At 39.2% G+C, this 21,465-nt stretch overlaps 4 protein-coding genes across 4 annotated transcripts; 1 reads left to right on the forward strand and 3 right to left on the reverse strand.

Annotated features, from left to right (window-relative positions):
* gnmt (glycine N-methyltransferase) lies at positions 1–6,252 on the reverse strand. Its single transcript, XM_029138632.3, has 6 exons — positions 5,921–6,252; positions 4,104–4,231; positions 3,821–3,934; positions 3,546–3,688; positions 2,126–2,247; positions 1–1,921 (listed from the first exon to the last, which is right to left on the reverse strand). Exons 1-6 carry the CDS (start codon positions 6,148–6,150, stop codon positions 1,750–1,752), a joined length of 909 nt encoding a protein of 302 aa, XP_028994465.1. The 5' UTR covers positions 6,151–6,252; the 3' UTR covers positions 1–1,749.
* Positions 6,253–6,720: 468 nt separating this feature from the next.
* LOC114848272 (complement component C1q receptor) lies at positions 6,721–9,817 on the reverse strand. Its single transcript, XM_029138631.3, has one exon. The coding sequence runs from the start codon at positions 9,324–9,326 to the stop codon at positions 8,196–8,198; it is 1,131 nt and encodes a 376-aa protein (XP_028994464.1). The 5' UTR covers positions 9,327–9,817; the 3' UTR covers positions 6,721–8,195.
* A 30-nt stretch (positions 9,818–9,847) lies between these two features.
* LOC114848271 (complement component C1q receptor) lies at positions 9,848–11,716 on the reverse strand. Its single transcript, XM_029138630.3, has one exon. It carries the CDS (start codon positions 11,480–11,482, stop codon positions 9,848–9,850), a length of 1,635 nt encoding a protein of 544 aa, XP_028994463.1. The 5' UTR covers positions 11,483–11,716.
* Positions 11,717–13,453: 1,737 nt separating this feature from the next.
* On the forward strand, positions 13,454–21,247 carry LOC114849121 (calpain-9-like). Its single transcript, XM_029140215.3, has 21 exons — positions 13,454–15,272; positions 15,633–15,702; positions 15,798–15,916; positions 16,133–16,266; positions 16,339–16,513; positions 16,683–16,754; positions 16,866–16,951; positions 17,170–17,244; positions 17,348–17,505; positions 17,706–17,860; positions 18,326–18,337; positions 18,419–18,627; positions 18,724–18,760; positions 18,859–18,927; positions 19,253–19,310; positions 19,422–19,483; positions 19,720–19,788; positions 19,882–19,960; positions 20,061–20,177; positions 20,314–20,366; positions 20,462–21,247. Exons 1-21 carry the CDS (start codon positions 14,964–14,966, stop codon positions 20,486–20,488), a joined length of 2,145 nt encoding a protein of 714 aa, XP_028996048.1. The 5' UTR covers positions 13,454–14,963; the 3' UTR covers positions 20,489–21,247.
* Positions 21,248–21,465: the final 218 nt, after the last annotated feature.

Genomic DNA, 21,465 nt, shown 5'->3' on the forward strand with positions numbered 1-21,465 from the left:
TTAGCTTTTGTAATTTTATTTTAAACAGTCATACAGTAGATGCACATTGCAGTCACAGGCATAGCTACTGCACCCAGGAAAGGAAGAATGGTGTCTGATAAAGATCTGCTATTCTAATAAATAAAAGAAATAAAGTAAATAGTAGTAATTAAAAAACAAACAATGACATTTTACAAACACAAGCAGTACTGCACACAGCTGCTCTGTGTTTTCTGTGTATTTTCTGCACACTGTCATTTCGGCAGCTGCACCCTAACAATGCCCTGAATGTACCTAAATGGTATTTGTTGAAAAGGTACAATTGGTGATGTTTGGTATATACCCACAGTCTTATACTAGTATATTATATATTTACGATTAATAATCAGCATCAGTTCACACAGAGACAAACTCTCTCCCACATCTACAGGCAGTTTAGAACCTTTAGTTACCCCGACTGCTGATTAGACAAAGCATGTCTTTAAATTACAGTTTATCATTTTATTTATTTGTTATCATCAACACAAAAACATGAATCCTTTTATTAATTCTTTTACTTCTTGATAGTTTTCAACAATTACAGTATATATATATATATATATATATATATATATATATATATATATATATATATATATATATATAGTACATTAAAAAACATTCTTTGAAATAATTGGCAATATTCATTTGAAAGTTTATCACTGAATAAACTAAATTATAAATTATGTACATTGAAATGCACCTTGCAGTAATTCTTAGGCAAACAGCAGTGGAAGTGATAATATTTGATTTCTCTGAGTGGTTTTCAGCCCCCCAAAATATTTTTGGTATGTATTTGGATCTGTATATAACAGAAACACAGATTCTTCCCTAGTCATAATACTCATTATTTTGGCTGACTCACAGTTATTAACACCTTATGGACCCTTAGAGCCCCGCGGGGGGAAATAGGCTCTGGGGTCCATAGGGTTTTAAGACACATGTGTTTTAAAGTGCAATTACATTTAAGTTTCTCCAAGGTATTCTAGGTATTTTTAAAACAATTTAATAAAACCCCGCTTTTGTGTGACTGGTTCTTTGATTGTTCTTAAAAATAATTTTTATTAAACTTGAATGATGCTTCCTTCATGAAAATCATCAATGAAAATCAGTAGACAGAGTAAACATTGGTATTGGCTCACGTAAACTGTACCACAAAACAGGAAAAAGCAGAGATTATTAAAGCAGAACCTAAACTGACCACATACTGGTTTGGTCAAGGACACTTCTTCTGACCGACAGTTAAGTGAGCACTCTGCCAAAGCAGGTTAAACTAGCACCAACTGGCCAAACTGACCAGCAGCACCCTTGCCTGGCACTGCGCTGCAAGTTTCACCTTGGAAAAGCAGTGTGAGGATTCCAGCATAAGAAAAAAATGAATGTACAGCACACAGAGTTCTAGGGGAAAACTCCACATGGAGGCGAACCGGTGTGGCTGATACATGTCTGAACTGGTAAATAATTATTTTACCGCTAAGATCAACTTGCTGAGATTTTAATCATTTACTTATTCTTTGCACGGTCAAAAAAAGGGTTTGCTGCTTTAAAACATAGGCATAAAGTGGAAAATGAAAATGCAAGTAAATATGTGATAAAAACACACTGAAGCCAAATTTTATCAAAGTGTGAAAAAAATGAAACCTGGACTGTAAGAGTGGGCAGAGAGCTTCGTGATGCTTGTGAAAGCATGTGCACATCTGTACTAATGAAGTGGCCCGTCCTGCAAGGCTCCTAGGCCGTCTTCTTACAGAGATGGATGAAATAGCATGGGGCATCGGTTTGGCCGGGCACGTACGCCTTGAAGTCTCCGTAGACACTGTGCAGCATTTTGCCACTGAAGGCCTCGTTCAGTATAGCAGTGAAGCTCTCCAGACGGTGAGGGTAGTAGGAGAGACGGAATTTACTGGAGGACAAAAACAGAGAACATTATTATTATTATTATTATTATTATTACTACTACTACGTGCACTGGGAGACTAATAGGGAAACAGCAAAATGCTAAAAGGCAACAATAAAAGCACCATTAAAATCTTATTTCATAACGTTATTGCTTTGTTTATTGCTCTTGTCTTCAAATGTTTGGGCAATGTGATCCTACATGCAGTACCTGACTTCAGGAAGATCCTTGATGATGCTCTGTGGCACATGGATGGTGTAGTCCAGCGTAATCATATGGGGTTTACTATTGACCCACAGCACCGAGGTGGAGATGTCCTGAGTTAAATCACTCTGCAAAGCAACATAAGCCAGTGTTCATGTACATGTCACTGGCCATACGACATCACAACAGGTCACCTTCTCTTCAGTAATGTCTGAAATTGATTCTATAAAGTAGAGGGTTAGATCACGCAACTGGAATTGCAGGAGTCAGAATTGGATTTTGCTGCAGAGTAAGATTGTTGACTTAGTATTTGGAGCCTAGTCTGCCAGCTGGTCCCACTCTACTATGGCTAGATTAAATAAAAATGAACTTTTTTTGAGAAAAAGCATTCCACATAAACAAAACATGGCTTCTTTTTTATACACGTGCGGTTATTGTTTGTTCCACACTATATTAAGCTTTTGCAAAAGATCTGTTTATCTAAACCTCAGATGTGTAAAGGTCAGTGTGTTAAAACAATATGGACGCCACAAAATTCCCTATATGACATATCGGAAACATTTTTGCTGGTTTTTAGTTCTTAAATGCAACTGCTGCTAAGAAAACCCTTTGAAAACAATCCTGTCTGTCCAACTGCTCTTCACACAGCAAAAAGCAGAAAGCACATAAAGCTGAGATATGTTTAGGCTGTTTTTTTCCTCCTAATGTGTTGTCTTTGAGATGTTTTAAAGACAATATCTTATCACAGATATTAAAAAAGTCATAAAATAAATGACACTTGCTAACAATATAGGTCAAAACATGAAGAAGACTGTTTGTAAAACCACATACACAATTCAAGTAGACAAAGGCTATCACACTTTTATTTCACTGTTTTGTGCGTGTTTTTCTTTTCATTTCAATGTTTTTCATTCTTGATCTAAACTTTTAAATGTTTTCTATCAATATAAGACTGTGCTGCAGGTTTTGGTCTTACAGTACATAGGTTATTAGATATTTTGACGACTTGGACTAAAACCAATCTTTGAATGATATCAGTTTCATGTTTAGAATATCATGATGGGTCCCTGTTTTCTGACCCAACAACAAACTTAATAAGAAAATTTCTAAAATAATCATCACCAATGCAGTTTGCAGCGACTACATATTGAAATATGCCAGCTGAATATTTTGTACTTGCTAATGAGAAATAAAAAAAATTGGATGGAATTAATAATAAAATGGAATTAATAAAGCCACAGCAGTTTTAAGTATATAGTATAGTGGAAAGCTGGCAAATGTTCAGTAGCGTCCAGTTAAAAAAAGGTCAGATTTTGATGGACCTACAATGATCTATGTATACAGCATATAACTGGATTGGCACCAGTGACACAAGTGTTTAAGGTCAGCCTCGGGCATCTCTCACAGTGACTGCAACTTTCAGTACCTTGTAATAGATGTTTTTGCCTTGTGGTGCCCGCCCAGTCTCCAGGATGTAGTCGTAGTTACGGTGGTCAATGATGAGGATCCCACCTGGTCTGACCATGCTGGCAATGTTACGCAGAGCCAACTTTTGGTCACTTTGGTCCCCTGAAACAAAAATCATCCACATGCAACATAGGCTGATAAGCAAAATGCTTGTTTAGCCAACCACTGGAAAATACAGGGTTTGCAATTTATATATGAACAACTGTCACTGGAAAACACCCCTTTGTACTGTACCTTTAAAGTCTGGCAAGTGGGCAAATGAGTTTCCGAGGCAAATAACTGCATCAAAACCATCACCTGGTTTCTGGATATCCTCTGGCAGCGTCAGCCAGTTGGCTTCTTCAATAACTGAAAAGGAAATAAATATACTTGAACACAGCACAGAAACACTGAAGAAATCTAATATGAGAATTGATGCTGAGTAAAGAATTTAATGAAAATGGAAGTCACCTGTGGGCAGCTTTCAGGTCAACATTTAAAATTGAATTTCAGTTTCCTGAAAATAAAAATGTCTCACCCCACTCATCAAAAGCCTTTTCTTTTCTCCTCTCCCATCTTGCCTTCAGTGCATACTTGAGCATTTTGTCACTGGCATCCACACTGACCATATTAAAGCCCTCCTCCACCAGCATGATGGAATCAACCCTGGGAAACAAAAACAACACAGTATGCTCAGTTAACAATCAGCCTTGCTTCACATGCCCTGCTCTGCCCGAACAAGTTCAGAATTTAACAAACTGTGTCTTAATCACTCACCCTGTGGTGCTTTTATCGTTTAACTATTGTTGACTTAACTGAATGGACTTAAATCTGAATCAGGAGCAGAAATGAGTTTGTATTTTGTAAACCACTCCTGCCACGTTTAACCAGTTTGAAATGTCTGAGCTTAAAGTGGAGATTTTTTACGCAATAAAGCGCTTCTTGATTCATTGAACTGTGGGGGAAGACAACAAGCATGTTCATGAACAGCATCCAAGAACTGCACCAGTATTCCTTCACTAATGTACTAATCTGTCGGTACAGTAGATACTGTAGCTATACATCAATATCAATCTGCACATGAAGAGTGTACATATAGATGACCTAAAAAAGGCCATTAAAGAATCCATGCTAAGAAGCTGCAACAGATGGACCATACCTGCAATCATTTACAATGAGGGTTAACAGCAAGGCAACGTGGAAGAGTAAACACAGGGAGGCAAACTGCAACCAACACACTATTTGAATTGGCACGAATAACTGTTAATGCTGAAGTTGCATAATTGCAAGCTCTGCAAAACAAATGTCCCAGGTTATTATTTACACTTCTACCAAAAGGAAAATCTATAATTCTACACCTGCTGCTGCTTATGATTCTCACAGCAAACAAAAAGGATGGTGCCTGTAGACAAAAATAGTGGGTTCAGCTGGGAACCCCACTCCTCTGAGCGTGTTTACACCCCCTCAGATGGCTGTTATTGCCACACTACTGCTACAAAACAAGGTCAGTGCATGCTGCAGTGTAGCTCCATACTGGGTCAACACATGCACACACCATGTGCTCCCAACTAAACTGTAACTAAACAGTAGCTGTAAAAATAGTCAGTGTTCACCTCTGTCTTTAAATATGAATGTGCTGCATGATCTGATGCAAGAAACACAGCTCATGGGGTTAAGTGAGGGACTTGGCTTGTATGCATGCTAATTTCTTTTCTGTTTGAGTTCATCCAGTGGCCTTGCTCCTGTCCCTGAGAGCAGATACACTATCAGTGGAGCGGCCGAAAACCTGCACCTGCCCCTGGAAACAACTGTCAGCACCAAGCCTAGTAAACAACGTCTAAAGCGCATTAAAATGCGTCTTCATTTTTTGCTGCAGTTGAGTTTCAAGTGGTATAACAACATGTAAAACGCCCCATTTGACAAATGCAATGCAGGCGTTCAGGTCGAGGCTGCTCGACAGGGGCTGGTGCAACTCTGCACTTTCTTTCATCATCGAGAGTTAAGAGTCAGCAAATTGAAACAGAAGGCAAGTGAAACTAATCCACATTATAGGCAAAGATATGGCTTAAAGCTCGATTGTGTAACTAAAAAACACTTTAAATCAAAACACAACACGTGGCAACATGAGGATTAATCATAACCTTAGAAACCTTGCAAATCAAAGCGTTCCATTTTTTTAATATGAATAATCGACACTTTCTGTAGAGAACGAATGCCGAATAAACCACTGGGCTGTGTACATACAAAATGCATTTTAAAGTAACTTTGTTGATGTGCATGACCTAGATTGCACACGGGGTGAGACGCTTCATGCACGCCCTCCACCGCAGAACCGCTGAGTCGGCGTGACGTTACCCCGTTCCGCAGGCTACGTCCAGCACGTTCCGCACCCCGCTCTGCTTCAGCACAGACACCAGCCAGCTCTTGTACTCCTGCGTCCTGCTCTGCGTGTCTCCGATGTACAGCTGCCACACCTTGGCTGCTTTGCCGTCGGCGTATTGGTCGGGAAGCCCCTCTGCGGCCACGCCGAGGGAGCGGGTCCTGAACACGCTGTCGACCGACATGCCGCCGCTCGTACCTGCCATGGGCTCACAGGCGCTCAGCGCTGGAGGGGGGGGGGCGTGAATGCGTGGGTCGGACTTCAGCGTGCGACAGGAACTCGCCACACATGTCACACCGAATTTCCCTTGTTGTTATTTCTATGCCGCACGCACTGGGGCGGGACAAGACTTGAACCAATGGCGCCGCGTTGTGGGCTGACGCCTCCTTTCTGATAGGCTGAGGCGAAGGGACGCGGCTGACGTCATCACAGAACAATTTCCTGGTTCATGTTCACCTTCTCTCCACGTGAACTTGTGTGGTTATTTTCCGTTCTAATGTAACCTCTCGGAGCTGTTTCCACACCGTGGCACAACGAGGCCCGTGGATCGATCGGCGGAGGTAAAGCCCCCCCCCCCTCCACTGACAGCTTCCTATCGACTGACCCAGGACCAGTTAGCCACTCCCGCGTGCTCCAGCGGGACAGACATGCAATATGTTTACGTTGAGCGACCTAAAGGTGACGTCATGCAGTCCTTGCTAACACTATGCTCGACAGAATGTTTGGCTTTTAATTTCACACACAACCCCAAGGAGACAATTAATTTGCTGGAAACTTTTCATAACTCAAACCATAAGATTTTAATGATTCCCAAAGGGGGAAAATCACTTGTTATATTATATTGAGAAGCAAAGACAAGAGCAGTAAGAGATTAAGGCATTAAAAACAATAGGTCCTGTCTGAGTACTAAAGTAACCAATAGGGATGCTAAAGAAATAACAAAATAGTAATAATACAAAACTTGTCATATAAAATACATAATGACAGTACAATGAAAATATTTGTATTCTTTTTAGAGTTGTGCCTGCTGCATAAAGCCCTCCGCCCTGCTTCTTAGTGAGATGGGTCTGTGGTTGTGTAAGTGTCCCATCTGGCATGAGTTCATCACAAACTGGGTGAGATGGGTTGGCTCCCAATCCTCCAGACAAATAACAGTGATATATATTTATATAAACGGAAATGATTGGTTTAATGGATGCAAACACATTAAGATGTTTTACTTTCTGCTCAAAATTGCTTTTTTGACAACTTTTATATGGCTTAACTGCATATTAATGATTACATCGACAACAAACATGTTTCTGGGCTTTGCTATTCTGGGCTGATCATGAACCAGAGCAGGACATGACTGATAAACTCAGTTCACTTGGATGGGAAATGCTCTGTTTTGCTCTAATTTGCTCCAAGTACATGTTTTTTCATGTAACTGTTAAGTGTTGCATTCTGAAATTCTGATTTAGCTATTTTCTTAAGTGATATCTAAAGTCATCGCTATTCTGATAGGTTACAAACTGGATTTCATGTATCACCTTAGAGTTTATTGATTTCAATAATTTAACTAACATAAAATCTAAATAAATCCTTACTTGCTTCCTATAGTTTAGTTTTCTGTTGCTAAACTTTAGGGACTGGTTCCAATACTCATTATTTGTGATTGGATGTGTGCTATGACAAGTAACTCTCTCTACAGTCACATATTTGTACACATATTTGCCATTTCTGACATTTCTTGTCCTTTCCGTCATCATAAGCATTTATTAAGAAAAAGCATGCATATTGTATATCAGTCCATACTTCATGTGGCAGCAAATAAAATGATTACCTTTGTAAACTTGTAATAGTGACACTTTGCAGTAGTTTGTTCATAAGAACAGCAGATGGCACTCTAACAAAAAGACTTGGTAAGCAGCTTGGTGTTACACAGAATATATGAAAGAATGACTGAAATCCTTCAAGCACTGTGTTAAAAGGTATTACTCTCCCCCTTAATAGGTTCACCCTCAAAAATTACACATCAGTGCACATCATATGTATTTGTCCTGAATGCACATGTCAGTATAAAGTCCTTCACACATACTTTCCAGAGACAGTTTGACATTTTTAATAATCTAATGAACTAATGTAGCTTCTGTCACCAGAACAAATCCCTTGTATGTGCAAACATAGCTGTCAATAAAGCTATTTCAATTCAAAGCATGTGCACAGGTCTCTCTACTTCGCCTAAGGACCACTAAGACCAATGTTTTAACCCTATAAGTTCTCCACGTGAGCTGTAGCAGTAGACTGTTGATTGGCGTTTTGTTCCCTGAGCCTCTGCCGTTTAACAACACAAAATCTCACAATTATAATCAACACTACTATATTTACAGCAACAAAAATCCATATCCAGAGAAATCGTATTGTGGGTGCAGAAGAAACCTTCAGAGTGTTATTTTTGAAGGCTGCAGAACCTTCCGTGAGTGGAGTTGTGTTGACAGACATGTCAGTGTTGACTGCTTTGACACATTTGACGTGACTTTTAAGCACAAATCCTTCTTGGCAGGAACATTCAAAACTTCCAAAAGTGTTTTTACACCCCTGATCACATTCCTTCATTGAGCACTCATCAATGTCCTCACAGAGTTTTGCTATATCATTAGCTATAAAGCCAGCAGGGCAATAGCAATCGCCAGTGTTTTTCTCACACATTGCAGGGCATTTCTTTTGTCCACAATGCAGTTGACACGTTCTGGGGTCTTTTTTGTCTGGGATATATCCTGAACGACAAGAGCATTTGTAACCCCCTTTAATATCTGTGCAATTATGTTCACAAGGGTAGTCAGAACAACCTTTAGGGCTTTGGAATACGGTTGGATCTGACAATCCTTGTCTTTTGCATGCGTCTTTGTGCTCCGTCCTGCACAGAAATCCATCAACTTTATCTGAGCACTTGCTTTCGATCCATTTCCCATCAGTAGAGAGTGACACGCAGTGCAAAGAACAGACTTGAGTACTGCTTTTCCAGGTAGTGAAGGTAGGAATAAATCTCCTGTGCACGCCACCAGAGATCCACCCATATCCTCTGAAAGGATCTGAAAGGTTGCTGCAGGCACCAGCTGGTAAACGCAGTCCGATCCAGAAGCTTCCATTCAGTCCTTGGCTCCAAATATCAAGTATGTCCTCATCCGTCTCATGCTGAAATGTCATTAGTTCTCCATCGCTGTCACGGCACGTTTCCTCTGCTGATTTAAAATCCACTCTGGCGTGGTTGACAGTTATGCAGCTCCCCCTACTACAAATTGGCCTGCACGCGCCACTCATGCTTAATCCAGCCTCAAGAGTCAGTAAAGAAAGAACTGACATGAAAATAGTCATTTTCCTTTTCACTCTGAAGCAAGCCATGGTGTTCTGTAGCGAGTTATGATATAATGTTGGCTAGATATACAGTAGGAATGGACCATTTCCTGTCTGGGGCCACCTCTGGAAGCAACACCCACTAAGACAATGACAAAGTAAAAAGCAGGAAGGAAATTCCATGAGATTAGAGTTTTTTTTTCCTATAATTAAACTCAGTGTAAGAAACATCATTTCAACCAGATTATGTCTGTCTATAGATACGGCCCAGACATACTGTAACATTTTCCAATAATTAATTCTAATGTTTTTTGATCATGTTTTGACATTATGATTTCTATTTGTTAATATAGACTCTGTTTAGCGGATGCGACACTGCCTCGTTTCATTGAGGTAAACATACTGTGTCCTCTTGATGGTTTCTTCCAGTTTGCACGTATTCATTTATACCATCTTTTGTTATGTTTGTACCGAGCATGTTTCTGATGTTTTTACTTCCAAAAAATAAAAACATAAATTACATAAATTAGGGTTATTAAATCCATGTGGACAGTTTTCTGGTGATTAGGCTATGGGTCATCAGTCACAATGGATTCGTACAGTTTCTCCAGGCGGGGATCCAAGCCCGAGGACACCCAGCAGTAACCGTCCGTCGTCGCGTTTTTCTTAGCTTCCTTTTTGGAGCGACTGCATCGAAAAACTGCAATGGCCACAGTCACTAAGATCAGCACGAGGAGGGGGACGACGGAACCGAGCACGCAGACGATCACTTTGGAACTGAAGTTGCCGGCGCTGGTTGAAGGTACGGACGCGCCGCTCCGCTGGTTGCCGTGCGTAACGTTGACGGGGTCGAGAGAAGGCGCGTGAGTGCGCGGAGACTGGTGCTGAATCTCGACTCCGGTTGTCTGCGAGAACTCGGTGAAGGGTTCTGTGCGGTCAGGAGGCTCGTCCGACGGAGCGGTGGATGTGCACGTGAAGCCGCCGACTGTGTTGACGCACTGGAGCGGACAGCGATGACTTGCACACTCATCTATATCCACACACGAGCGGCCGTCGTGCGATAAAGCGAAGCCTTCGTCGCAGAGACAGGAGAAGGATCCGTCACTGTTCACGCAGCTGTGTTGGCATCTGGATTGCTCGCACTCGTTGACGTCACTGCATGTCCCGTCTGCCAACTTGTAGCCGTCTCCACACACACACGTGTAGCCGCCGTGCGTGTTTTTGCACACGTGTTCCCCGCACGCCTGCGACTCACACTCGTCGACGTCGGAGCAGTTGCGCCGGTTTTCCTCCAGTTTGAAACCATGCGGGCATTTGCAGAAATACCCGGACTCGCTCATGACGCACAGGTGCTCGCAGGTGTCTGCGTGGCACAAGTCTCTGATCCTGCAGGAGAAACCGTCCTCCTCCAGCTCGTAGTCTTCATGGCAGAAACATCGAGGCTCGCCTCCGTTCTCGTCGCAGCCGTGCTGACAACCGCCGTTGTTCGCCCTGCAATTTTGTCTTTCTACACTGCAAAACGGACCAGGGACGGTCCACTGATCGAGCTCCTGGCACACGGAGTAGGACTCTTGTTTGTCATTGCATAAAACATCAGCAAATGTTCCAATAGGGAATGATTTAAGTTTACTTCTTTCTGACTCTTCTGAGAAAGGCAACGTGTAGTTTATTTTTCCAGGTCCCTTCAGAACCAGAGGCTTACACATTCCCCGGAAGCTAAATTTACATGCATAAAAAATAAGACTTTTGCAAGATCCAGTAATCCATTTTAGTCGATTCTGCCCTGACAATCTGAAATTAACCCTCACACATCTATCTGCTGTGCATGTTAGCTCTGGTTCCTTCTCCCAGTTGGAATACTCAGATTCCTCTGCCCCCGACACCCACCTAAAGCCCCTCAGAGCCTTGTGAGCCGACACACAGTTCCCCGCTGGTAGTTTGAGTCCAATCCAAAATGTAACTATGGTGTCCTGATGATGTCCAATAATCTTTGAGAGAAGTAAACGCACCACTTCTTCATCTTCTCTGTTTCTGACCGTTATCAAAGAACCTCCATTGTGGACACACTTCTTGTGCGCCTCCTCAAAGCTCAGCTGATCCATATGCAGGGTGAAGCAGGCACTTGCAGTGCACAGGGTCTCGTGTTTAGCTCCAAATAAGCCGGAGAAGCTCGACTGCAGTAGAAAAACAACGATCAAAAACATAATTGCCGCAGAAAGCAACACATTAACTGATATCCAGAGGGTCTGGGATGAAGCAGACTAGTATGTGGTTGTCCATTCGTAGCCAAGAAACCAAGTGGTATCAGTTTGAAACTAGCAGTCATGCTCCTGTATCCTGTTTGGGCCACAAACTAAAGACGGAAATCGTGTTCAGCTGCAGTTAGGGAGTTTTCCTTTCTACCCTCTGAGTTGTTCCGTTTTGAAATAGAAAACAATAACAGTGTTTTGACTGGACCTCCAGATGTCTCCGGCCTCAGAGGCGCTCAGGCAATTAAGCGAACTTAATTGTGGTGCCTCACAATACATGAATGTTCAGAGCTCAGAGTATGTGACACGTTCCAACATTACTTTTGGATGACACACCAACATTAAAGTTTTCATTGTTCAGTATAAAGATAATTAACCTTCAGATTAATCAACTACTTATTGCCTTGCTTATTATTTGCAAATTTTGTTGTTTTTCTGAGTTGTATGATTCAGTTTTGTGGGTTTGTGTGTGTGTTTTTATGTGCATACACAAAATAAGGAAACAGAAAATGTAAGTCACCTGCATTGTTGAAAATATAAGGTCCACAAATTTTGGTATATTTGAGGTATTTTAAATATATTTTCATACATTACCTTTTTCCTACTTTGGGTTCTACCTCAGGTATGAGCAGGACAAAACTGATTTGCACTTTTATTCCTGTTGAAAAGTGCATTTATTCATCACCTTTGTATGGTTCAGTAAGCTGAATTTACTGTTTCAAGGCTGTTCATGTGTTTCCACAAATTTCCTGTATTTGTTTAAATGCAGGAAACAACCCAAGTACAATTACAGGAAAAAGGCTGCCACACTCCCCCACCCATGGGCTCAGAGCAGCCACAATAGTTGAATTCAACAAGCTCTTTAGAGACAGATTGTGCTGTGCTTATTTAACATGATATGCTATGTATGACAATAAAAATACTATAGTTTTAGCTCCAATGTCAGAAACATGTAGAGACTTGAGAAATGGCACATGACTATATGGTACATAGATTATGATAAAAACAGTTGTTTTAGTTATACAGTGTTTGTTGTGAGTAGTAAATGAGTTGAACATTGAATGCTTCTATGTTTAGTGTATCTGCAGTCATGAATCATAAAGTATAGTTTCCAGCAGCTGTGTGTTCATGTACAGTAACATGAATGTTTTGCTGTTATCACCAGATTTAATTGAACACTAACCAGTATGTACACAAACATTTAAATCAATGTTAGCAAAATGATACAAGATTTTTTTTATTATTAGGAGCGTAGTGTACAACACAGAAAGGTACATTATTCAGACAACATTTCCTTCACTTGTTAAAAAGCAGTTGTGAAACTTCAATCACAGGAAGTAGCAGTAATTATATGCTGAACTGTCCTGAAGTCAAACTCAAACACACTTACAGTATGGTTACACAATGTTTTAAAGGTACAAGATACCCCCACTTCTCACTTAAATGTTGATTGTTGAGAAGTTTATTTTTTAATTATTGACTTCATTTAATATATTACTACTGTAAATAAACTATCATTTAGGTAAAGATGCAAATCATATCCATTATTTGCTTTAGTTACAGATATAGATTGAAATCGCAACCTACACTGCCTTCCAGTGGTCTAAACAGGATGGTGCAAACCTGAGATCAAAACTAAAAGTTCCAGCTCTAACTCACTTTCATTGATATCACTGATATCTATGACCTGGTGGCTCAGTAGGGGGAGTTTGGCTTGGGAAACTGACTCTTCACTAAGACACATCACACTAGCTTCCTGGGCGCCACACCATGGCTACCCACTGCTCCTCCAGGGGATGGGTCAAAATTGTTATTATTATAATTACTATAATAATAATAATAATAATAATAATAATAATAATAATAATAATAATAATAATAATAATAATAATAATAATAATAATAATAATAATAATAATAATAATAATACTTATTATTATTATTATTATTATTAAATGGTTACAAACTTAGATATGCAATATGCAGTTATTATAACTGTTTGCATTTATTCAATTATTTTTAGTGTTTTGTTAAAAACACTGTTGACTTAGTAAAAAAAAGGTAGATTATATGATTGTTACAGTGTGTGATGAATCAAACTGGTAATGAGGTTGCAGTACATTACCAATGACTACTGCTAGTTAGAAGGAAGTACTAGACAGCAAATGTAAAGATATTTTGACATTTGATTGTTGCACTAAACAAAGTTAGGGGATGTATAATCCCTAAGTTTGTACAATAGGTTCCACTCCTACTGCATTTTATCAGTTAGAAGTTGTTGTTTTTTCACAAAGTATGTATGTAAAGTATGTGCTTTATTAGTTTTGAAATGTAGTCATGTATTCATGGTGGTTTCCACCACCTGTATATGCCTACTTCTGAAGAACTGGAGGTCTGCCAATTTTGTGTGTGCCAGTTCCATGGAAAGGCACCTTCTATTGTTTTATTGTGTTTGCACAATGACCACATACATGTATAAAGTGGGAATTGACCTGGAACTTGAATGGAACACCCACGTGTTTTAGGACTGGCTTAACTAAATGAACCTTTCCTCAAGCACATCAAGCTGTTGATCCCCTCTCTCTCTCTCTCTCTCTCTCTCTCTCTCTCTCTCTCCCTAATAAACTGTGTGGATAGTTTCCAGGGAAAAGCAATTCTGGACATGCTGCTTTTGGTGGAAAAGCAAGTAGGTTATAAGAATGTGATGACCAAGTTCTTTATCAGATTTATCAGGAGTTATTTGTTCAGGTTTCACTACTACTACTCAAATCTGAAACAGCAGTGATGCATTCATGGTTGCAACCAACCTGGAAGAAACTAGTAGCTGCTCCTTTAGATCTAATGATCATTAATAACAATACCCTAATCATCTTCCCTCGTCATCCTTGTTTCTCTAAAATAAGACAAACTAAATTTAAGTCACAGAAGACAGCTGCCATGTGTAATGTTGGTTGTAAAGCACACATGCATTCAATCACAATGTATCTAAGGTCTAGATAAATAGATCAGACCATTTGTAAACAAGCTGGATGGTGAGGCAAATGCTTTGTAACTTTATGACCTCATTAATAAACCCCTCTGGCTACTGGGTTTATATGCAGATATAAAGATTGTGTCAGGTTATAAAAATCAACTTCTGTGGACCTGCAGCCTGAGAGTTAAAACAGATAGGTGTGGTTAACTTGCAGTAAAATGACACTGTATCTCACTAGGACAAAGGATACTGCCCAACCCTGGGAGGGGGGAGGTGTTTACAGGCATTATTTAAATCTTGAGGCCACTTGCTGTAGCTCACACCTGACCATAACAGTCTCACACACAGATTTTCCTTCTCAAACTTGATAAGGTAAGAAAACATCTGTGACAAACTGGCCACTGCGCTAAACAACAGTTTAGCACAGTTCAAAGATTTTGCTGCAAAATACCAGGTAACCCAATGTTTAGGGTTATTTTTATCACTTCTATGGTATGTTTTTGTGAATTTGACTATAGTCTGAACGCTGGAGTAATGCCTCCCCCCGGGGTGTGTCTGAACATCATGGAAGCCCGTCATAAGCAAGAAGGGTTTGGAGTCATTGACAACCCGGACAGACTCTTCAACCAAGACTACCAGGCACTGAAACAGTACTGTCTGATCAGAAGGGTCTGGTACATAGATGACACGTTCCCTCCTGACAGGAGCTCCATTGGAGAAGGGATACTGAACCCTTCTGATGTGGCTCGCATTAAGTGGCTGAGGCCAGGGGTGAGTGTTTAGCTTTAAACAACAACAGTTTGAAAAAATTTAGAAATGACCCCACCCTACTTACAGTCATGCAGTCTTTTGCTATATGAATTATTTATATAATAAAATGCAAATAATATCTAAATATGCCCACACCATATTGTTACATTTTGGTCCTTGTAATATTTTCTATTATTTGTATTGACCTTGAAGTAAATGCATTGTATGTCTTTTTTATTCACCACTCATCTGCATAGGTCTTTGCTGTTGCTGAGCTGTAGCAGGATAAAAGACAAAACTAGTCATTTTAAAAGATAACTTATATTTTGCTATTTGCAGTTTTCTAAATCTTCTAGATAAAAGTACTGTTCTCTGTTTCAGGAAATTTCCCCTAATCCATTCTTTGTACTCAATGAAATGTCCAGGTTTGACATTGGTCAGGGATCTTTAGGTATGTTCCTACCTTCTTCATTCATATTGTAATACAGTATTTCATTGTTGTGGTTTTGTTTCTCCTCACACCTCCATAAACATGATTTCATTCAGAAAACTGCTGGTTTGTCGCATCTATTGGAGCTTTGACTTTCCAGAATCACATTCTCCACCATGTTGTCCCTCATGACCAAAGATTTGATGAGAACTACTGTGGATTGTTTCACTTCAGGGTAAATATGAAAAAGTAGCTACTGTTGCTACAGCTAAATGTCCACAGATTCTTATTATTCTATTCTATTTAATGCTATGGAGTATCATTGTCTTATATGAGTCAGATATTCTGGAAAAGGCATACTAATGAAGCTGTAAATATGTTGATAACTGACTACATTTTCATTATAAACACTCAATGCTCTTTAAAAATCACCTTTATTATTAATAATCAGTTCTGGAGATTTGGAAAATGGGTGGATGTCGTCATCGATGACAAGCTGCCAACAATCGATGGTAGACTGATTTTTGTCCACTCCAAAAACTCAGATGAGTTCTGGCCTGCTTTGCTGGAAAAAGCCTACGCCAAGTATGTAAACAGTATACAGTATACAGCAATACATATTTGTTGAATTCATAAAATCATTTCTTTACGTGTCAGAGTGTGTGGTTCCTACACCGACATGAATGCGGGAAGCCCTGCAGAGGCTATGGTGGACTTCACTGGGGGAGTTCATGTGTGTATCCAGCTGTCAAACGCACCTCCAAACCTGTGGGGGCTCATGTACAGGGCCGGCAAATCTCACACACTGATGGGTTGTGGTACACATCAAGGGGTAGGAACACCCATCCAACCTAAACCAAACCTAACTACAGTACTTTCTTTCATCTCATTTGCAATGATGAGCACAACATTGCAAGAGTGTATTAATGTAATTAACTTAATTATTATTTAGGAACAATTGTATTTATTTAACAATTGTAAATGTATTTGTTTTTAAAAAGACATCTGCCAACGATGTTTTACCAAATGGACTAGTGTCAGGCCATGCCTACACGGTTACAGGTGTTAAACAGGTGAGAGAATTAGGTGGAAACAGGAAGAGTAAAATTCTACAACATCATTTCTCAGATACTGGTCAAAAACACTTGTTGCTTTGGATCTGTGCTCTGATTATTGCTGGTCAGATGATGAGCCGTGGGAAGCTAGTGAGCCTGGTGCGCTTGTGGAATCCCTGGGGCAAAGGAGAGTGGAGAGGAGACTGGAGTGACAAGTGAGAAAAACTCCATTTAGTAGCTGCTATAAAGGCCCGTTTGCTACATATATATTAGGAAAGTGAAAATTCAATGATTCAACACACACACATTCTCAAGGACCGATGTTTAGCTTGAAAACCAAAAGGTCGCACACTGAGAGTCACTTCATTTAGGAAAAATGAAACTGTTAATAAACTTATTCTTCATCTTATGTGATATAAAAATTGCCTTTAAGGTCGCTGCTGTGGCAAACTGTAAGTGCAGAGGATCGTAAGATGTGTCTTACAGTGAGTGACGATGGAGAGTTTTGGTAAGTGGTTCATGCATTTGAATTTGACGTCTAATCTTAAAATAAATCACTTGATAAAAGTGTATATAATAATATTGATACAGTTCTAATCGCATTTTAACAGGATGACCATTGAAGACTTTTGTAAGTGCTATGTGGATCTTGACATTTGTGGCTTGGATCCAGACTTCCTCGAAGAAGGCTCTGCTCAGTGGAAAACCTCCATGCAAGAGGGCAGATGGGTTGCAGGAACCACTGCTGGAGGATGCACAAACAACAGAAGTAATTTTCCGCTTTCTGCCTGAGTTTAGAACACAGTAAAATAGGCTTGAGTGATCTTGTGATGTTATATTCATAGTGCACGTAGCTCTGCTGGCCATGCGCTATGTTGCACATTGAGATAACTAATGGACTAGCTTGGATTAGCTTAAGGTGTTAACTGTAACATCAATTCAAATCCCTTAATGTACTTTGTCCTCCAGACAGTTTCTGGACTAATCCACAATATCGGGTCAAGTTTGATGGTCAATGTCCTCAAAACCAGGCAGAAAACATGCTGGTGTCTCTCATGCAAAAGCCAGATAAGAGGAACCGACGTCTAGTCCAAAATCTGCACATAGGATTGTACATATTTGAGGTAGTAACTCTTTATTGTTTCTGATAGTGTGTGGATTTTTATAAATATGCTTGCACACTGATAATAGTGAACTCCGCTACTTCATGACATGAATCACAAGGTGTCAATCCGATGTAGTAAGCATTTGATCTTTAGACAGTATGATCACTTAACTAGTTAAAATTAAACTTTTTTTATTACCTTATTCTAAACAATGGGAAATTGATTGCAGGTAAACCTGAAAGTAAAGATAGTAAAATGAAACCTAGTCTCAAGGTCTATACAACAGGAGGGGTGTGCGAACTTTGCCATGGTTTGTCATTGGCTTTTACTGGATTGTAAAAATTATTGAAGCCCAGCTTAGCCAGAAAGTCATGGTCACAGCCTATGATTTACTTTAGACCAAAGTAGTATAATGTGTAATATATTGTAATTAATTTATTTTTATTCCCAATATGAACTTGCCTTCCAACGATTAACCTCAAGGTGACAGAACAAGTAAGAAACATGTACCTTTTCAAAACAGTGCGTGTGCTATGTTCAAAGGATACAAAGTAAAGTATTGCTTTTTCTTTTAAGTACAAGGAGCATAAGGGGAAGTTTCCAGCTACTTTTTTCAGAACCCATGCACCTGTGCACCAGACTAAATTGTTCCTGAATGCACGTGAGGTGACAGAGTTTGTGTTGCTGAAGCCTGGTGAATACCTAATTCTGCCATCCACCTTCAATCCTAATGAGACAGCCTCATTCATCCTGACCATCTACTCTAAAATACAGACATATAGCCAGTAAGTTCACCTTAACCAAATACTTATTTCTATTAATAGTAGTATCACTAAACTATTATATTGCTATGTCTAATATTTTGTTGTCTTCCGCTGTAGTAACAACTCTGATGACCATAGAAATGAGCCCCAAAGGGTAAACATTATTTTACAGTTTGGCTATATTGTGGCTGTTTATTTACAACATTTATAAAGTGCTATGGAATTTATATCACAGTTAAATTTATGTTCCAGCTCAACCATGTCAAAGATACAAAGGATGATGAAAACAGGAGAAGCTTTTTCCACCAGTACTCAGACAAGGTAATGTTTTCCCTTTACAAGAGTATCTATGGAGTTTATTGGAGTTTAACAAGCTATTGTTAATTACTGTATAAATGTTTTGAACATTTGCCATGAATACTAGACCACCCCAGCTTCAATCGTTTTATTTGTGTAACATAAAAGTGGTTAAACCTCTTACTTGGTATTTATGTAATAAAATTACATGGAAAATTTACAAAATTGATTAAATTACATAAAGTCTGAGTTTTAGGCCTGATTATGTTTTTGAGTATAAGTTTGTTCCTAACTAAATATCACATCAACTTAAATGTTAAATACCCCTCCACCCATGTTTTCTTTCCAGTATGATGAAGTGGACGCCGAGCAGCTTCAAATACTTCTCAATGAAAAGATTCTTAAAGGTTTGGAAGACATACCAGGCTTAACGAACAATAAAAAACAATAAACATTAAACTGCTGTCCAATAAAAACTTTTTGCCTGTAAATCAAGCACATTTATTTGTTTTGTCTAGGAGACCTTAAGTCTGGAGGCTTTAGCATTGATGCTTGTTGCAGCATGGTTGCTCTGATGGACGTATCCTTCACTAATACATAGTGACAGTAAATGAGAATCAGAAGAACATGATGAACATGAACCAAATGAGGGTTGTTTTACTTTCCACTAATCCATCTGTTAAGCTGCCACTGGAAAATAAATTGAATACAAAATTAAAGACGTTTCACTAGTAGTAAATTTTGTCTTTAGTAAAATAAACCTCACTACTAGGTCAGGTTTGAGTTATCATGTCACCTTAACGCTGATTTAAAAAGACATCTATTACAGGTAAACTCAACAGTGAGGAATTTGTTCGTCTGTGGAGGAAGATCATCACCTACAGGGTAAATATACTGTATACAGAACTGTGTAACACTCATTGACACAATATAAAAATACTTTTCTGAACATTGTCTGTGTTTTTGTCTTTTGCTCAGGACATTTTCTTTCGCACTGATGTGTCACGTACAGGAACACTGTCGCTGAGTGAGCTGAGGAATGCGTTCATAGTTGCTGGTACTGCACCAAGCTCAGTCTCTTTGTCCCATATGGTTTTCTTGCATTATGATTACTATTATTATCATCATTGTCACTGTATTTTATCTTGTATTCTTAGGGCTGAAAATCAGCGATGACATGCTGAATCTCATGGCTCTGCGCTACGGTGCATCCTCTGGACAAATGACGCTGGAAAGCTTCATTAGTCTGGTCCTCCGCCTGTCCTGCATGCACAGTAAGTGAAGGAAAGATGGACTAATACTAACAATAGACCATATCTATGCTATACATAGCCTTGTAAATAACTTAAAATGCACAACCTCCGTATTGGACGTTTTCTATCGATATGAGAAGGATTTGTTACTCAACAGAAATCTTCCAACAACTGGCTGATGGAAAAGTCTTAAGTCTCAAAGAGTCTGAGGTAATAAAATATGTTCTTGCCAGTAGAATAGGGCTTTAACATTTCTTGTCAGTTGTTGACACTCTCTAACACATTTGTGTTACATTTCTTTTCAGTGGATGTACATTTCAATGTACACCTAACCCATGCAGGAAGATCAAATACACCATTCAACTAGAATTAAAATAACAGGAAGCTCTCTTGATTTTTTTGCGCTACTTTATAGGATGTTGGAGAAGACAGCGGCTTAGCCAACAACTAATACGTACTCTTGTAATTTCTCCAAACCCAATTGAACTGATCTATGGCTCCCGTCCTGCTCACTATACAGACCGTATGAACTATAGCATACTCTATGAACACCAGCCAGAGTTACTCTAGGGCCTGTGCACCGCAGCTTTAAATATAACACACATTTCACATTTCAAAGACTTTAGTTTACACTTATTCTTTAGGGGTTTTGTTGGCATATGATGCCTAAATATGTTATTTTTTGTTTTTATGTCATTCGTGTAAATTGATAATTATTAAATTAATAAAAAATATTAAAATAGTAAATTATCGGTGTTTTTTTTTATTTACTGTATATTTGTGTACTGCGTCTGCGTGTGTCATGTGTGAACTATAATATAAATAACATTATCTAGCGTATTTCTATCTTTTCTAATATTCAGCTTTCGATAATTGGCTGACTGGACAAATTCTTATGTTTTATTTTTCTTTTCAAAGCTTCATTCTTTTAGTTCATACAGTGCTTTTTCTATTCTGTCTTCATTTCGTGTTCCATTCATATCTGAACCAGTCGACCACATTTGAACCACTCTGACCTCATGCGAACATGTTACTGAACCATAATCGAATAATCTGGATGTGACTTTTAGTTTGTTGGATCCAGATTAAAGCAAAATGCGTTTTCTGCCATGACCTGCTCATTGCTGCATTGTTTATAAATACACTACTAAAGCATGTAGCTAAAGCATTTATACTACTGCATCACAGTCTAAACATATTAATCATTGTTTAACAAGATCATTAGTTTATCATTTATGTTTATTTTGTATCATTTTTCATTATTATGATCAAACTGGCTTCAACATCCTGAGCATTGCACAGAGTAGAG

The sequence above is a fragment of the Betta splendens genome, chromosome 22 (assembly GCF_900634795.4).
Source record: "Betta splendens chromosome 22, fBetSpl5.4, whole genome shotgun sequence".
NCBI lineage: Eukaryota > Metazoa > Chordata > Actinopteri > Anabantiformes > Osphronemidae > Betta > Betta splendens.